Genomic DNA, 16,604 nt, shown 5'->3' on the forward strand with positions numbered 1-16,604 from the left:
TTAGTAAAAATGTGAGAATGGAGACCAAATGGGGAATCTCAAAGTTTTCTAACATATACTTACAAAAAATATGACTCTGTTTTTACAGATTCCAATTGCGGCGTTTGTCTTTTTTCCGATTTCAGCTCTTCCTTCAAGGATGCAACTGTTTCTGCAGTTTCTAAAATTCCCACTTCCTCCACAGATTCATCAAAGTCCCCATCATCAAAATCCATTATAGCCGGTTCATCTTCTATAAGCAGTGTGCACAGAGACACATGTTAATAAGAACCTTAACATAGCGTTGGTTCAAACAAAAAAAATATTTTCCCCAAGCTGCCAATCTAGCCCAGATGATTAAGAGGGATGTGCTATCCTCATATCTTTCCTGGATATCTTGACGTCTTCTCAGTACATTTCCTTTATCATGGTTGTGATGGGAGCTCATATGACCAGCCACTCTACGCACAACCCAAACACTAAATTCAAACTAATATTTGGGTTGCCAGTAGAGCAGCGGTTCGAGCAAACAACCCCTTCACTTGATAATGGACCATGCCAGGAGAATGTCAGGATGGGCATGCTCACACACATCCATCTTCTTAATCGCGGGAGCTAGTTTGAGATACTGGGGAAGCATCTTCTGAACTAGCCTATAGTACACTATGCTGAAAACAGGGATTCACAAATTTAGGCTTAGCTTACTAGCCAGCCATTATTTGTGGTTGTCACCAATCCCCTCTCTTCCCTCAGATCTTTTTCTGACACACAGGAAAAGGGCTTAGGAGAGAAGTGGGTTTTCTGTCATTTGCACTGAGTCGGAAAGAGGGGAAACCCTTTCCTGCTCCTCAGAAAGGTTTCCTGCTGTTTCTTAACTTCTCAAAAATGGCAGTGGAAATCAGATCTCTGAGGAGATCCATTTGGTGCTGGGTGTCCTGTTTGACAGAAGTCTGAGCACTTGCCACTGGCAAGCAGATTTGTAGATGCCAGTAGCCTGGCTGAAAGCATACACTATGCTTTCACACATTATAATACTTACAGCAAAATAGAGCATCAGTTCCAAGATATACTTCAACAATTTGATTTAAAACAATACATAATTTATCAAAATATCAGATACCTTTAGTAGCTTCCTCTTGTTTAACTTTTACCAATCTTCTATTTCCCTCAATTTGTATTCCATTTTTAGAATCAGCATTCTCTTCTTTGACTGGCTTTGGTCTGGTTGTGTATATGGAATGCTCAAGCCGAGATGAATTTAGCAAATAAACATCTTTTTTTAAAGGAGTGACAGTTTTCCTTACTATAGGAGAAGGTATCTGTAAGCACAAGTAATTTTAATTTAAGAACTGATTGATCAGTGGTAATGCTTGTAGTAACTATCAGTTTAAATTCTGTAATCCTTGTAATGTGGTTCAGATTCTGATCTATTATTTAGACAACAAAAAAGCAGTTTCATCCAAGTAAGGTTATGCTATTTCTTTATCATCATTTACATACTAATTAAAAATGTATATTCCTCCTGGAGAGATTAATTCTGCATATCTCAAAAACAAAATGTCTCTGTGCAAAGGGCCTAGAATTCCGCATATGAAAACAGAATCTAGTAATTTATTTTTCGCCAAGCAAAGTGCCATCTTTGGTTTAACATTAACTGCTCAACATTCAATTTGTAACTTGATCAACTTGTTTGCAAAATAGTAACTCCATTGAACACTGAAATATTGAAATGGAATTTGCTACACACATTTAAGGCACAATTGTACATCAAGTTCAAATACCAGCCCAACTCCTGCACTTATTTTCAAAGAAAAGAAGAAAATCTTAACACAACACAATGCAGTATCTTCCCTGAAGACTGAAACACTGGAATGAAAGTCTACAGATTCAAAGCAACAATCTGCATTTAGACAATAAACCCCAGGTCTGTCCCCCACAAGTGTTTTCAAGAGGGCTAGGAGCAAGTGAGATCTTGCAAACCCTGTGCTCCTACTAGTATATCCTAAGCCTTTTTAAACCAGTTCAGAGCATAAAATGCTCCACTGCTGATAGCCAGAGATACTGTATATTTTATTCATCTAGTTGATAATATTAAGCACCATAGTAGCAACACTAATTTTATTTTCAATTTGTACAACATACAAGATTAATGTTAAAATAGCAAGAAAAATTAAGAAAACTTTAAAACAAATGATATTGACATTAAAGAAGTCTTATGATTAAAAGTTCAGTGTAGGACCATTACCTTGGAGACCTGAGATTGCAAAGAAAAAGGATTCGGTGATGTTCCAGAAAGTCTCTTCTTTTTGAGCACTGCAACAGGTGGTGGAGCTATATGAACAGACTATTTAAAAACAAAACAGAAGGCTATCAATGTTTCAGTAGAAGTTGCCAAAAAAAAGAAGTTATGTGATGTTCTGCATTAAGATGTGTACAATCAAGATTCAGGAAGTGCATGCCCCCCACTGTCCCCAAAAGCCATCAACTGCTTGGAGAAGCACAGAATGTAATAAATAAATCCTACTAGTCAACCCCGCACAGAGCATCTGTGTGCTCTTTGGGGCCGGCGGTTACCCCTCCCCCACACCTTCTGCCCCAGTCTCTGCTTCCTAACCACGGCTGGCCCATGCTGGGCCCAGCCGCCTCTTCTCCTCACCACCACTTCTGCCCTCCCCCCCTTTCCTTCCCTCCTCCTGGGCCTTGCCTCCGCAGCCGGGCTGGGCCTGCCACTGCCTCTGGCCTCCGCAGCTGGCCCGCCGCCACCACGGCAACCAATCCTCCTGGGTGTGCCTCAGCCAATTAGGCGCCTCCACGGCCCAGCCAATCAGCTGGGCGCTGGGACGCACATTCCAAGGCACACCCAGGAGAATTAATAATATAGATACTAGAGCTGTCCTGTCATCCAGAAAGGCTTCCATTTAATTTGCAACAGTCAAATGTAGCTCACTAGGCACTTGGCAACATTGGGTCAGACCACTTCTTTTTTCCAGATTTGTATTATCCATTACCCAGTTCATATTTGTGGTTCTCTTCAAAGTAGCTGAAGAACAAATAATGTGCACTAGCTGGCCCGGGCACAGAGCATCTGCACCTCTAGTTCTTCCTTTTTTCTCCCCCCACCCCCCACCACCAATTTCTCTCCCCCTCCCAGCAGCTCGCTCATGTACTCTCGTGAGAGCTGCCACACACAGGAGTAGCCACGGGTACATCTTAGCAAATTATATATAGAGATGTTCAAAACTTAAATTCTTTAATACCTCCCTCCATAAAATACATTAACACCTACCTCAGCATTCAGATCTTGCAAAATATCTCCTAGCAAATCATCCTTCGACAGGTCAACAGCTTTCTGTAAAATGAGATACCTGTGTTCAGTAAGCTTCTGGAGAGAAATTGAATTTAAAAAGCAAACAACTTTTACAATGCCAGTTAGGCCACCATTTCCACAAAACTAAAGAGAAACAGCACGTAACACTCAACAAGATACTCGAGTGAAAATTCATAAAATGTTACTATACCAACTTATCTAAATTCAGAAGGTCAATTTTTGCATACAATATAACTTACATCAGCATTTTTCTTTCCAGTACTGGCCATAAACATAGATTTAATAGTATTTGGTTTTGATACCATTGCTTTCTTCACATTTTTCTTGTCATTTGTAGAAGTTGAATCTCGTTTTCCTAACAAAATAATGCATTATATCATCATAAAATATCAATCTGTTTATTAGGCAATAAAAGTCATAGCACACTGAAAACCAAAAATTAAAGATAATGATTTGATCCATCCATTGTTAGAATGAAAGCAACCAAACATTTGCCCAGAGACCATTTTAAAGCTGCCTTGGAAGTTTTGACTCAGATACAGTATTGAGGCTATAACGCAGCATAGTGGAAGAATTTCCAGTCTGTACACTCACCAGTGGCAGCCAGTTTCACTGAGGGCAAAGCAAACCCAGAAGTTCAGCTAATGTTGGAGCCCAGGGGGCCACAGCAACAAACAAGGGGGCCACAAGACCAACATGTGCTCTTATGAGGTCAGTGAGAACTTACACAAGAGAATAGGGGATTGCACACTATTTATATTAGCAGAATGGAGTACCAAGGAGAAAGGAGGCTACCATGACAACTTGTGTTCCTAGGAACTAAAGGTTACTCACCTGTAATGCTGGTTCTTCTAGTGGTCATCTGTCCTTTTACACTAATGGGCTATGCGCTTGCACAGAGACCTCGTCGGAATCTAATAAGCTCAATTCTCCTGCTTCGGGCAGGAACCCCCACCCCCAGCCGCTATATGCGGCTGTGCCACTCCTCATACCCTCAGTCATGGAGTCCAGCTTCAGTGAACCCCACAGGGAGGATGGGAGGGTGTATAAAAGGACAGATGACCACTAGAAGAACCAATGTTACAGGTGAGTAACCTGTAGTTCTTCGATGTGGTCTCTGTCTTTTACACTAATGGGCGCATAACAAGCTAGCACACAAGGAGGACGGAAGAAAGAAACAAATGTAATCTGCCAGGACCATTTATTGAAACCAATACATCAACTGAAAATAGACTGCAGGATGCTCCTGCCAAATACAGCATCATTCCATGCCCTGGCATCAATAGCATAATGATGGATAAACAATGGGGTGAAGCCCAGGTAGTTGCCTGACATATAGCGTCCAACAGGACCACACGATCAAAGGCCACAGAGGCCACCACAGACCTGAGTGCACCTTAATAGTTGCAGGCAACTGCTTATGAGCCAATTGATAACAAAGTTCAATTGCGGAAACTATCCATCTAGACATGGACTGGGCCGAAACTTGGAGACCTTTACGCGGCCCATCGTACAGAACGAAGGAGTTTTCCTCTATTCAGTAGACCTCTGGACACAGGATAACACCCTTCTAACGTCCAAATGATGCAACCGTCTCTCTGCATCTGAGGAGGGATTTGGAAAAAACACTGGCAAAGTGAGCAGGGACAAACAGTGAAATATAGAAACCACTTTGGACAGAAACTGGACATCTGGCCTGAGTACGGTCTTTTCCTTATGGAACTGAAGGTATGATTGGTCAACCCTCAGGGCCCTCAACTCACTTAACCTCCTGGTGGAGGTAATGGACACCAAAAAAACAGCCTTCCAGGTCAGGAAATGTGGCTCAATTGAAGCCAAAGGCTCAAATGGGAGTCGCAGCAAACCAGCCAATACCACTGACAGATCCCAGGCCGGTGACACGACAGGATCGTCTGGGAACATATGAGACAAACTTTCAGGAAACTTTTTAACACCAGGTCTTTAAACCATGAAGCCCAGTTCGTGGGGGAACACGCCACAATGGCAGCCAAATATACCTTAAGGGATGAAAGCTTTAAACCAGACTCCTTAAGGGACAACAGATAACTACATATATCTTGTACCGAAGGATTAAATGCATAAAACTTATGCAATGCAGCAAATGAACAGAAATTAGTCCACTTGTGATCGTAAGACTTCCGCATGGACTGCTTCCTGGCAGCCACCAAAATTTCCTTAAGTCTCAATGGGAAGTTGGCAGGACGTTCCATGCTGTCAGATGGAGTGTTTCCACATGCGGGTGGAACACCCGTCCCCTCTCCTGTGACAGCAGGTCCAGTAGGGCCGGCAGGCGTATCCAGTCCACCACCAAGCGCCTCAGGGCCGGAAACCAAGGCCCTGGCCCGATCCACCCTCAGTTTGCGCAGGACCTTCGGAATAAGGGGAAATGGGGGATCTTGGGCCCCTCCAAGATAGAACGAAGGCATCGCCTAGAGAGCCATCGCCTTCCCCTCCCCTGGAGCAATACCAGGCACATTGAACATTGTCCTGGGAGCGAAGAGGTCCACAGTAGGGACTTCCCATTTTACAAATATGTCCCTGAGAACACTGTGGTTCAATGCCCACTTGTGGGAGACCACCTTTATCCTGCTCAGAGTGTCTGCTTGGACATTCAGGGTGCCCTGTTTATGAATCACCCAAGGCAACACCGCATGTGCCTTGCACCAATGCCAAAGGTCCAGAGACAGGAACAGAAGGCTTCTTGTGGATGTGCTGCCCTGTCGGTTGATGTAGGTTTTCGCCTTGGTATTGACTGTTTGTATAGTCACCGAGTGACCCCCTCAATCACAGGCAGGAAGCCCTTGAGTGCGTTGAAAATGGCCAACAGCTCAAGATAATTGATGTAACAGGTCCTCTCCCTGGGGGACCAATGTCCACTCAGGCAAAACCCTTTTAGGTGTGCTCCCCAACCAAGCTCCGATGCATCCGTTGTGATCACCCATCGGGAACGGGGAGCCTGAAAGGGGGCACCGACACTCAGGTGCCGAAACTGGGTCCACCACTCCGTCGCCCGTACCCAGAGAGGGGGCGTGCGCTTTAGATGGCTCAGATCCCAAAGAGGATCGAACACGTCCAAAAACCATCTTTGGATAATACATGCGAAGACGCACTTGTGGCAACACGTAAGCAGTGGCCGCCATGTGACCCAATAGGCGCTGTATCGATCGCATAGTCTGCGGGCCTCCTGCTAGGAAATTCATGGCCAGCCTCCTGAGAGCACATATGCGGGCGTTGGGGAGGAAGACTCTCTCCAGGGTCGTACTGAATATTAGCCCTATGAACTGTATCCTGCAGGTCGGTTCCAACAGCGATTTCTTGAAATTGATTGGGAAACCCAAACCCTACAGGGGATCTATGACCAATTCTAGGACATCCAGGACTGCCCGCCTGGTGCTCGCTAAGACAAGACAATCGTCTTAATTAAGTATGGCAGCACGTGCAACGCTCTCCTTCAGAAAAGCCACCACTGGGGTCAAACATTTTGTAAAAACCCTCAGCACCGTCGTGAGACCGAACGGCAAGGCTTTGAATTGATAGGTGATCCCCCTATTTGGAAGCACAGAAAGCACCAATGCTGAGGGCGTATCAAGACGTGGTAATATGAGTCTTTTAAGTCCAAATAGACCATCCACATGTCTTTCCAGAATAGTCATGATGGTCGGTACTGATAGCATCTGAAATTTTGTGTACAACAGATGCCTGCTCAGGGCCCTGAGGTCCAGTATAGGCCGTCGACCTCCATCCAGTTTCGGCACTATACATCTTCATTTTCTTCAACTTTTTCAATTTTATGGTCCCACCAATTTTTGGCTACAGGTATCTTGTATTTTTTGCAGATGTTCCAGTATATCATCCCTGCTACCTTGTCATGCCTTTGTTTGTAGTCAGTCTGTGCAATCTTTTTACAACAGCTGATTAGGTGGTCCACTGTTTCATCTGCTTCTTTACAAAGGTGGCACTTGTTGTTTGTGGTTGATTTTTCGACTTTTGCTCTTATTGCATTTGTCCTTAGTGCCTGTTCTTGTGCAGCCAGTATTAAACCCTCTGTTTCTTTCTTCAAGTTGCCATTCTTAAGCCATTGCCAGGTCTTGGTGATGTCTGATTTTCCACTTATATTGTGCAAATATTGACCATGCAGGAGCTTATTTCTCCATTTTTCTGCTCGGTTCTTGACTTGTTCTTTCTTGTAGGCCTGCTTTTTTTCATTGGCGTTGAATAGTTTCTCGTTCTTGACCATTTGAAATGCATCTTCTTCACTGTCCCTTATATATTCTTCAAGGCCTCTTTTCTCCTCTTCTACTGTTTGATGGACTTGTAGCATTCCTCTTCCACCTGAGCTGCGAGGGAGGTATAGCCTATCGACATCACTGCGGGGGTGCAGAGCATGATTGATGGTCATGATTTTCCTGGTCTTACGATCTAGCGTCTCTAGCTCTGCCTGGGTCCAGTCTATCATTCCTGCAGTGTATCTGATAACAGGTATAGCCCAGGTGTTTATGGCTTGTATGGTGTTCCCGCAATTGAGTTTGGACTTGAGGATTTTTCTAACTCTCCTGATGTATTCACTTCCAATTTTTCTTTTAACTTAAGTGTGTGCGATGTTATCAGCCTGGAGAATGCCCAAGTATTTGTAACGTTCTTTCTCTTCCAGGTTCTTGATCTTGCTTCCATTGGGCAGTTCTATTCCTTCTGTTTTTGTTATTTTTCCTCTTTTCATTATTAATGCAGCACACTTGTCTAGTCCAAACTCCATTGCTATATCGCTACTGAATATACGGACAGTGTTTAGCAGTGATTCGATTTCTGACTGGGACTTTCCATACAACTTCAGATCATTCATGTACAGCAGATGGTTGATTTTACTTGATGTTTTAGATGTTTTGTATTATTATTATTATTATTATTATTATTATTATTAATTCAATTTCTATACTGCTCTTCCAAAAATGGCTCAGGACGGTTTACACAGAGAAATAATAAATAAATAAGATGGCTCCCTGTCCCCAAAGGGCTCACATTCTAAAAAAACACAAGATAGACACCAGCAACAGTCAATGGAGGTACTGTGCTGGGGGTGGATAGGGCCAGTTACTCTTCCACTGCTAAATAAAGAGAATCACCACAGTAAAAGGTGCCTCTTTGCCCCAGTTAACAGGGAATAGCCTAGTTAGCAGGAGATAAATTTAGGACCAACAAACAGACGTACTTTTTCAAACGACACATAATCAGCTTGTGAAATTCTATGCCACAAGATGTGGTGACAGCCAACATGGCTCTAAGAGGGATTTGGATAACTTAATGGAGGAGAGGTCAATCAATGGCTACTAGCTGGAGGACTATAGGCCACCTCCAGCCTCAAAGGCAGGATGCCTTTAAGTACCAGTTGCAGGGGAGTAACAGCAGGAGAGGGGGCATGCCCTCAGCTCCTGCCTGTAGGCTTCCAGTGGTATCTGGTGGGCCGCTGTATGAAACAGGATGCTGGACTAGGTGGGCCTTGGGCCTGATCCAGCAGTGCTGTTCTTACGTTCTTACAGGTACCAGTTCAAATACACACAACAAGCCTGTGATGATACCATAACAAATCACATCCCCAGCAACATTTATAAAATTCACCATCCTCTCTAATAAAAGCCTTGGTGTCAGTCTGTGGACGGACACCAAGGCGTGTGTTCGTGCCTCCCTGGCCTCCCTCCCATGCAGAGCGCATGCCCAGAACTGACTGAGGGAGACACGACCGCCAGCACCCGGCAGCCATGTTGGGCGGCCAGAAGCGGCCGCCCCGAAGAAGCCAGGTAAGCGGCGGTGGGGGAAACTGGCCGAGGCGGCGGCGTCCTCGGCCAGAGGACGCGGCGCGGCCAAGGCGACGGCGGAGCCATGGCTGAGGCCTGGCCGCACCGCTGAAGCCGGGCGGGGGGAAGAGGCGGCGGGGGAAGCTGGCCGAGGTGGTGGCGGAGCCGCCGCCGAGGCCTGGCGGTGGGGGGGAATTTGGGGCCCTTGCCCGGCCGGGGAGACCGGCCACGGCATGGAGGCTGCAAGCGACGGCGACAGTTGGTGGTTGCGGGGCCGGACACGGAGGCAAGTGGTGGGGGGGGGGGGAGTTGCTAGCGCCTGTTATTTCAACGGGCCTGAAAACAGTAGTCTCTTATATTTGAACTGCTTTATAAATGTCACTTTTCAAATAATTACTATGTCTGTGCTTCAATCCAATTTGTGTCCACTCTTTGAACATGTTGGCACCCCCAGTGTTCGGGCTTGTGTGGGGAATTAGCTGTTAAAGGGGTCCACTCCACCTTTTTAAATTTGTGCCAACGTTTGGACTCAAGAAATGACTTGAGACAAGGATATAGTTTCAAAATTTAAAAGAAGAATATATTTGAAATGAGGGGGATAAATGTTGGGGAAATTGTTTTTAAGATCACTCACTTTTCATATTGGAATCAAGAGCATCATCTTCTAAGTCGTCATCAAAGATTTCCCTTCCATCTTCTACGTAACCAACTCCATCTGTGCAGAAAAAGTGTCACACTTTTACAACAAAGTAACCACATCAAAATTTAGCAGGCTGAAAGCAGAGCTCACCTGGTTGTTAAGATTAATCAGCTTTTACTTCATTTTCCATTATTATTTTAAAGTAAAGTGTGCCTTCAAGTCGGTGTCAACTCCTGGCAACCACAGAGCCATGGGGTTTTCCTTTTGATAGAATACAGGAGGGGTTTACCATTGCCTCCTCCCATGCAGTATGAGATGATGCCTTTCAGCATCTTCCTATATCGCTGCTGTCCAATATACATGTTCCATAGTCTGGAAAACATACCAGCGGGGATTTGAACTGGCAACCTCATATTTGCTAGGCAAGTCATTTCCCACATGTAACATATTATGTTACATGAATGTAATGCCTCTTTATAAGCCAGATGTTATTACAAATTAAACATACAACTAAATTTGCAAGACATTTTTTGAAAGTGTTATTTTCAGTTCATTCTCATTAAAATTGAGATATTTCTTACATGTGAATTCTCCTACTTTTCATGGAGGCAGCAACTGTCTTCCCTGGAGGCTTTCAGGAGAGCCTTAAAGACCCATCTTTTTGGCTTTGCTTTTAATGATATTTAGTTTTGATTGTAATTTTAATCAGCTTTTAATTGGTTCCTGATTTTAATTGTTATGTATGTCTGGTTTTAGTGTAAACCATCCTGGGCCATTTGGGGAAGGGGGAAAGGATTTAAATTTATTTAAATCAAATAAATAAATATTGAAGTCCAGGACCCCCAAGGTAGCATTCTCAGAAATGCTACCTTTTCCATGTGTAGGGCTAGCGAAACAGGCAGAGCTGATGGGTCTCAATATATGGATGAGAATGTGGTGCCTTCAGTTTCAGTTAATGAAACTGAGCCAGAAGTGATTGGTCGGCACCCCCAGTGTTCGGGCTTGTGTGGGGAATTAGCTGTTAAAGGGGTCCACTCCACCTTTTTTAATTTGTGCCAACGTTTGGACTCAAGAAATGACTTGAGACAAGGATATAGTTTCAAAATTTAAAAGAAGAATATATTTGAAATGAGGGGGATAAAGGAAGAGAATGGTGTGATTAGATCAATAAAAAGGTACTAAGCAATTTAACTACAATGAGGCATTTCTAACTTAAATGAGTAATAAAATACTTCTCTAAATAAACCAACTACAATGAGGCGTTTTAGCTTGAGGTCTAATTATGTAAGTTTCCCAGGTAGGCAAGAGAAAGATGTTGAGAGAGTGGGAAGGGGGAAGTTTGAAAACAAGTCATAGATTGGGGTTCTGAGAGCTGGACAACTGTCATACTGCACCAGGTAGGAGAGTCAGTGTATAAGTGCTTATATGCCAGTGCCAGAAGCCTCCAAGCTAAGATGGGCAAGCTGGAATGCTTGATTGCTAATGAAAACATAGATATAGTGGGTATAGCGGAAATATGGTGGAATAGTGAGAACCAGTGGGACAGTTATTCCTGGTTATAAACTCTATAGAAAGGACGGGGGGGGGGGCAAATTGGGCGCTGGAGTAGCATTGCATGTTAAAGAAGGGATTAATCTTACGAGTTAGATTCATCTTACAAGTTAGAAAACCAGGGAAAACGGGAGTCCTCCACAAAACACTGTGGGTGACAATACAAGGCCTAAAAGGAAATGTGTTACCAGGAGTGTGCTATTGAAAATCAAAATGCTGATCAATGACCTCCTGATCAAAATGATGACAGTGACTGGGAGTTGCAGAAAGAAATCAGAGAGGCATCAAAGGGAGACAGAGCCCACACAGACTGGGTAAATTCACATTCAGGAAATGACAGAGGCCAAATTTATAGGTATATTGACTTAATCCTGAGAGGTACACAGGATCTGGTATGAGGTGTCAGTGTTGTGTAACCATTAGGAAATAGTGGCCATGGTGTGATTAAATTCAGCATAAATGAGGACAGAATCTCAAAAGGAAGTCAACACAGACACTTTGAACTTCAGAAGAGGAAACTTCTCTAAAATGAAGAGTATGGTGAAAAGAAAACTGAAAGGGGAAAATCAGGACCAACAAAAGAAAGTCCTTTTTCACATAACACATAATTAACCTATGGAATTCTCTGCCACAAGATGTGGTGACAGCCAACAACCTAGATGGCTTTTGGCCTGTAGGCTTCCCAGAGGCATATGGTGGGCCACTGTGTGAAGAATGCTGGACTAGTCAGGCCTTGGGGCCTACTCCAGAAGGGCTGTTCTTATGTCAAACTCCCGGTTTCAATGAAAGCTAGATAGCAGGGCTTTCTGGTCTTCAATGGCTGGAGGAGGCAAGAGAATCAACTGGGGACTGAGGCATAGCTCTAAGGCTGGCTCAATCTTCTCTACAAGGGAGGTTGTCAGCAGATATGTGGGGTGGAAATTTCTCCATAATTTAACTTTTCTGTGGGAAAGCTTTCCATTTCTAAACATTTATTGGTTGACATCCAGATTAGGATTATACACATGCCGCAGTGCAAATTCCAGACTGCCACTGCACTTACACTTGAGCAGGGGAAGGGGCAATTTTCACTAGCCTCCCCTTCCCTCTGTGGTCACCAAAATGTCTCTGAGGGTCACACAACCCTCAGGGATGTATTTTGGTGACACATACAGTGGGCTTCAGAACAAAGGGGAACCTGCCCTTCCCCTGCTCAAGTGGCAGTGCAGCGGCAGTCTGGAATTTGCACTGCCACATGTGTGCAATCCTAATCTGGATGTCGGTCATTGTTTCACAAAATTCATTAGTAACAGTGAATGCATTATTAAGCAAAACTGGCAATTTAAAAGTTGCAATTAATGTTTTTCAGGTGATTATTCCTAGGAAGTGTGCAAGAGAGTGCATATAGGTTTTATTGATTTCTTGAGTTATTCCAACAAAAGTTATTTTATCTCTGACTGACAGCTGCTCCTCCCACTGTGCTTGCTATTTCTGGCATGGGGCAGGGGTGGTGGGAGATTTTCATTGGAGTTGGAGGCTACAGGATCATTGGGAAGGTGCAAATGAACACCTGGGAGCCGGGAGTAACTAGTGTCCAGCTGTCCCATATGCCTTCCCAGCATCCCATTTGCAGCCTCTGATTTCAGTGAAAAGCCTCCCCTGCCTACTGCATGTTGGAAACAGCAAGTACTGCCTAGCACTGCCCAAGCCAGGAGAACCTGCATTCATGCTCTGCTGAGGAGACGGTATATTTATGTCAGAGTTGGAGATTCTGATGCACAAACCTAATAACTATATCTTTCAACCTAAAGCTTTGAATTTCTTTCAATATAAAATTTGAACCATGTTAAGTGTTTTTGGTGATCCCCCCTTCCAGCCACCATCAAATATTTCAATTAAACTACTTAGATTCTTGAAAAACTGTTGTGATACAGCATGGGAAATTAATATGGTATTTTGGGTTCATTGTTTAAACTAAATGACATGGCTCAAATAACGAAATGGCTCAAATAATATGCCATATCAAATCACAATCTACGGCATCAAGAAAATTAACATAGTGAATTTTTCTGAGGAAAAAACTAATGCAAATTATCTGCATGAGAAAGTTTTTTGGAAAAAATTCTAATTCAAATTTTTCTGGAAAACCGCATCTCTGTTTATCAGTAACTTAAAATTCCTCCCATCCTTCTTTCCCAGACAGATCCAAAAAGAGGAAGAAGCCAGCTATGACCACCTCCTTCTGGCCAGGCTGTGAACCTACATCCACTGAGGAGGCAAGAGAAAGACTGATGCCTCCTAATCCAGTCCCTGGCTAGATCAGTTTTCAGAAGAATCTACCCGTAAGTGAATGGATCCAAGAGCATCTAGCATCTGGACCAGATGGTCTCAGAAAATTAGAATATTACATGGAACCAAGAAGACAAGGATTGAAGAATAGAACAATATCGGACCTCTGAAAAGTATAAGCATGCATATGTATTCAGTACTTGGTTTGGGCCCCTTTTGCAGCAATTACTGCCTCAATGCGGCGTGACATGGATGCTATCAGCCTGTGGCACTGATGAGGTATTATGGAAGACCAGGATGCTTCATTAGTGGCCTTTAGCTCTTCTGCATTGTTTGGTCTCATGTCTCTCATCCTTCTCTCGGCAATGCCCCATAGATTCTCTATGGGGTCAGGTCAGGCGAGTTTGCTGGCCAATCAAGCACAGTACACTGTATACTTTTCAGAGGTCCGATATTGTTCTATTCTACAATCCTTGTCTTCTTGGTTCCATGTAATATTCTAATTTTCTGGGATTGTGGATTTGGGGTTTTCATGAGCTGTACGCCATGATCATCACAATTATAACAAATTAAGGTTTGACTTATCTCGCTTTGCATGTAATGCGTCTGTCTCATATATCAGTTTCACCTTTTAATTTGCCTTACTGAAATTAATGGACTTTTGCACGATATTCTAATTTTCCAAGTTTCACCTGTAGTTTGAATCCCATTGATTCACAAAACAATTCTCAAAAGAACTGTTAATCTAAATAACTTTTATTTTATTGGCCCCATTCCGGTAATCTCCTTTAGATACAGAAGGACATCTAACTCTGTCAAACTCTATGCAGCTTTTGTTCAGTTTTACCAAATAGCAAAATTTTCTAAAATACATCACCAGCAAAATCAGAGAAAAGCAGCTATTTTAGTATTATCCCAAGATTAGAATGAAACCATTTCACAAACCATCATCCACAATCCAGTCATCATCTTGGCGTTCCCTGACAATCTTGGAGTATTGGTCTTCATCAATTTCATCATAAACACTTGCAAACTCCTCAACCTGCAACAAAGTTAAGAATAACCATTGCAATTGCACCTATTTCAAATAAACAAAATAATAAACCAAACATTCAGATGCTCAGACATTATCAAGACATTATTAAGTAGAGGTACATTGACATTTTATTTATTTATTTATTTTTACATTTTCTATCCTGCTCTTCCTCCAAGGAGCCCAGAGCTGTGTACTACATACTTCAGTTTCTCCTCACAACAACCCTGTGAAGTAGGTTAGGTTGAGAGAGAAGTGACTGGCCCAGAGTCACCCAGTAAGTCTCATGGCTGAATGGGGACTTGAACTTGGGTCTCCCCGGTCCTAGTGCAGCACTCTAACCACTACACCACGCTGACATGGGAAGGCCCAGCAGGTTTCATTAGTAAATTTAGCTCCCTTCACACACATTCACTCTTCCCTTCGCCCCACACACATACACATGCAGCATGCAATCCCATGCTACTGAAAATACAAGGAGTCAACACAAACCAGTTAGTTACCTCATATTTTATTTTCTCACCAGCCTTTGCTTTTTTCAACCGTTCCAGTGCTTCCTGTCTCCCTTTTTTCGATTTTTTCTCACGGCGAGAACGCGAAGCTGCAAGATTTCCAGATTCAGTTGTTTCTGAAGAGAATAATACAAATTATTATTAACATGGGTCCAAAACAGACTGTGGGATACAGGGTCGGACTGGGGGCCCTGAGAGGGTGGTGGACTGTATGTGGGGAGGCAATGTGGTTTTGAGCAGAATGGGTACTTAAGGCTGGGAGTATTCACTACTGCCGAGTGCAGCGGGGCACAGGGGCGCCCCACGGGTGGGGGAATGGCCCTGTTGCTTGTGGGCCAGTCCGAGCCTGTGTGGGAATATAAACACTCACTGGACACACACAGAAGAGAAAAAGTATTAACGTATTACTGTGATAATCACTGTTCAAATGTAATTGCCGGTAAGAAATAAAGATTTCAAAAATATGTAACTGATTTAAGTTACTATTTCCCAATAACCTTTCCTGCAGAAGAAATCCCATATAAACAAATGAGAATTATTTCTATCTTTTATATCTTCATTTCACCATCTCATCAAGTGACAGAGTTCAAAACCACTTTTAAAAAGAGAGGTGGGGGAGAAAGGGCATGACTATCTATACAACTGTTGCAAAACTAATTTGAAACCAAATTTCCTCAGCTGTAATGCAGTACCAAAGTTTTAACTGTCAGGTAATCTGTATGTATTCTAAAGGGACATGAAAATAGGAGGAACTTGAAAAACACAGTTACTATACAGGAACTGATTACCTGAAATTGACTCAACAGACTAAAGGCCAAAGTAGGTGTGCCATGGAATACCCATAATCAAATCTTCCAATATCTTTTTTCTTTGTTACAAGTAATTATGAGGGCAGGGGGAGAAATTTGGATACTCCAGAACCACAGCCCAGATCCAAATCTCCCTTGCTTTTAACCAAAGAAAAGACACTGGAAGATCAAATTATGGATATCCCCTGGCAGTTACAACTATGGTAAAGAGATGGAGCTACTGTTTCCAAACTTAGAAGTTGCCAATTATAACTTTTTGTAAACCATGTATATAAGGCCTACCATCAAACAATAACATTTATACAAAACAGCACTATTTAGAAGTACCGTTTTGTAGATAAGGTTCAGTATTGAATCCCCAACCCCACAACAGAAGATTATAATTTAGTTCTGTTCAAACATAGTTCCCTGGTTGTCAAATTTTAATCACATCCTTAATGTGTTCTAGTAAGCATTCACAAGGTTGCAGAAGGGAATCAAGGCTGAAGATATTCATGAGGCAAGAAAACCCATGCCCGAGGGCTGCTATCCTAAACATATTTATTGGGAAGTAAGTCCCATAAAGCTTAATAGGATTTATTTGTAACTGAGGAAACACATACGATTGTCAGCATATAGTCTATAGTCTAGTACTGCCACCTTGAAACTTACTTGGAGTAGTTTTGACACATACA

The 16,604-nt window shown here is 43.0% G+C and overlaps 1 protein-coding gene across 3 annotated transcripts in view; it reads right to left on the reverse strand.

The window, feature by feature from the left end:
• Positions 1-16,604, reverse strand: part of POLA1 (DNA polymerase alpha 1, catalytic subunit) — a 467,466-nt gene that overhangs the window by 448,780 nt on the left and 2,082 nt on the right. For all 3 annotated transcript variants that reach the window (XR_008320234.1, XM_053312417.1, XM_053312419.1), the window contains exons 2-9: positions 15,113-15,237; positions 14,522-14,618; positions 9,752-9,832; positions 3,547-3,662; positions 3,266-3,328; positions 2,225-2,323; positions 1,100-1,298; positions 64-232 (exon numbers count right to left, since the gene is read on the reverse strand). Coding sequence is in view for 2 of the 3 variants with exons in the window: in XM_053312417.1 (XP_053168392.1) it covers positions 64-232; positions 1,100-1,298; positions 2,225-2,323; positions 3,266-3,328; positions 3,547-3,662; positions 9,752-9,832; positions 14,522-14,618; positions 15,113-15,237 (949 nt within the window). In the remaining variant the exon portion in view is untranslated. The remainder of the gene's footprint in view (positions 1-63; positions 233-1,099; positions 1,299-2,224; positions 2,324-3,265; positions 3,329-3,546; positions 3,663-9,751; positions 9,833-14,521; positions 14,619-15,112; positions 15,238-16,604) is intronic.

Source organism: Hemicordylus capensis, chromosome 3, assembly GCF_027244095.1.
Source record: "Hemicordylus capensis ecotype Gifberg chromosome 3, rHemCap1.1.pri, whole genome shotgun sequence".
Taxonomy (NCBI): domain Eukaryota; kingdom Metazoa; phylum Chordata; class Lepidosauria; order Squamata; family Cordylidae; genus Hemicordylus; species Hemicordylus capensis.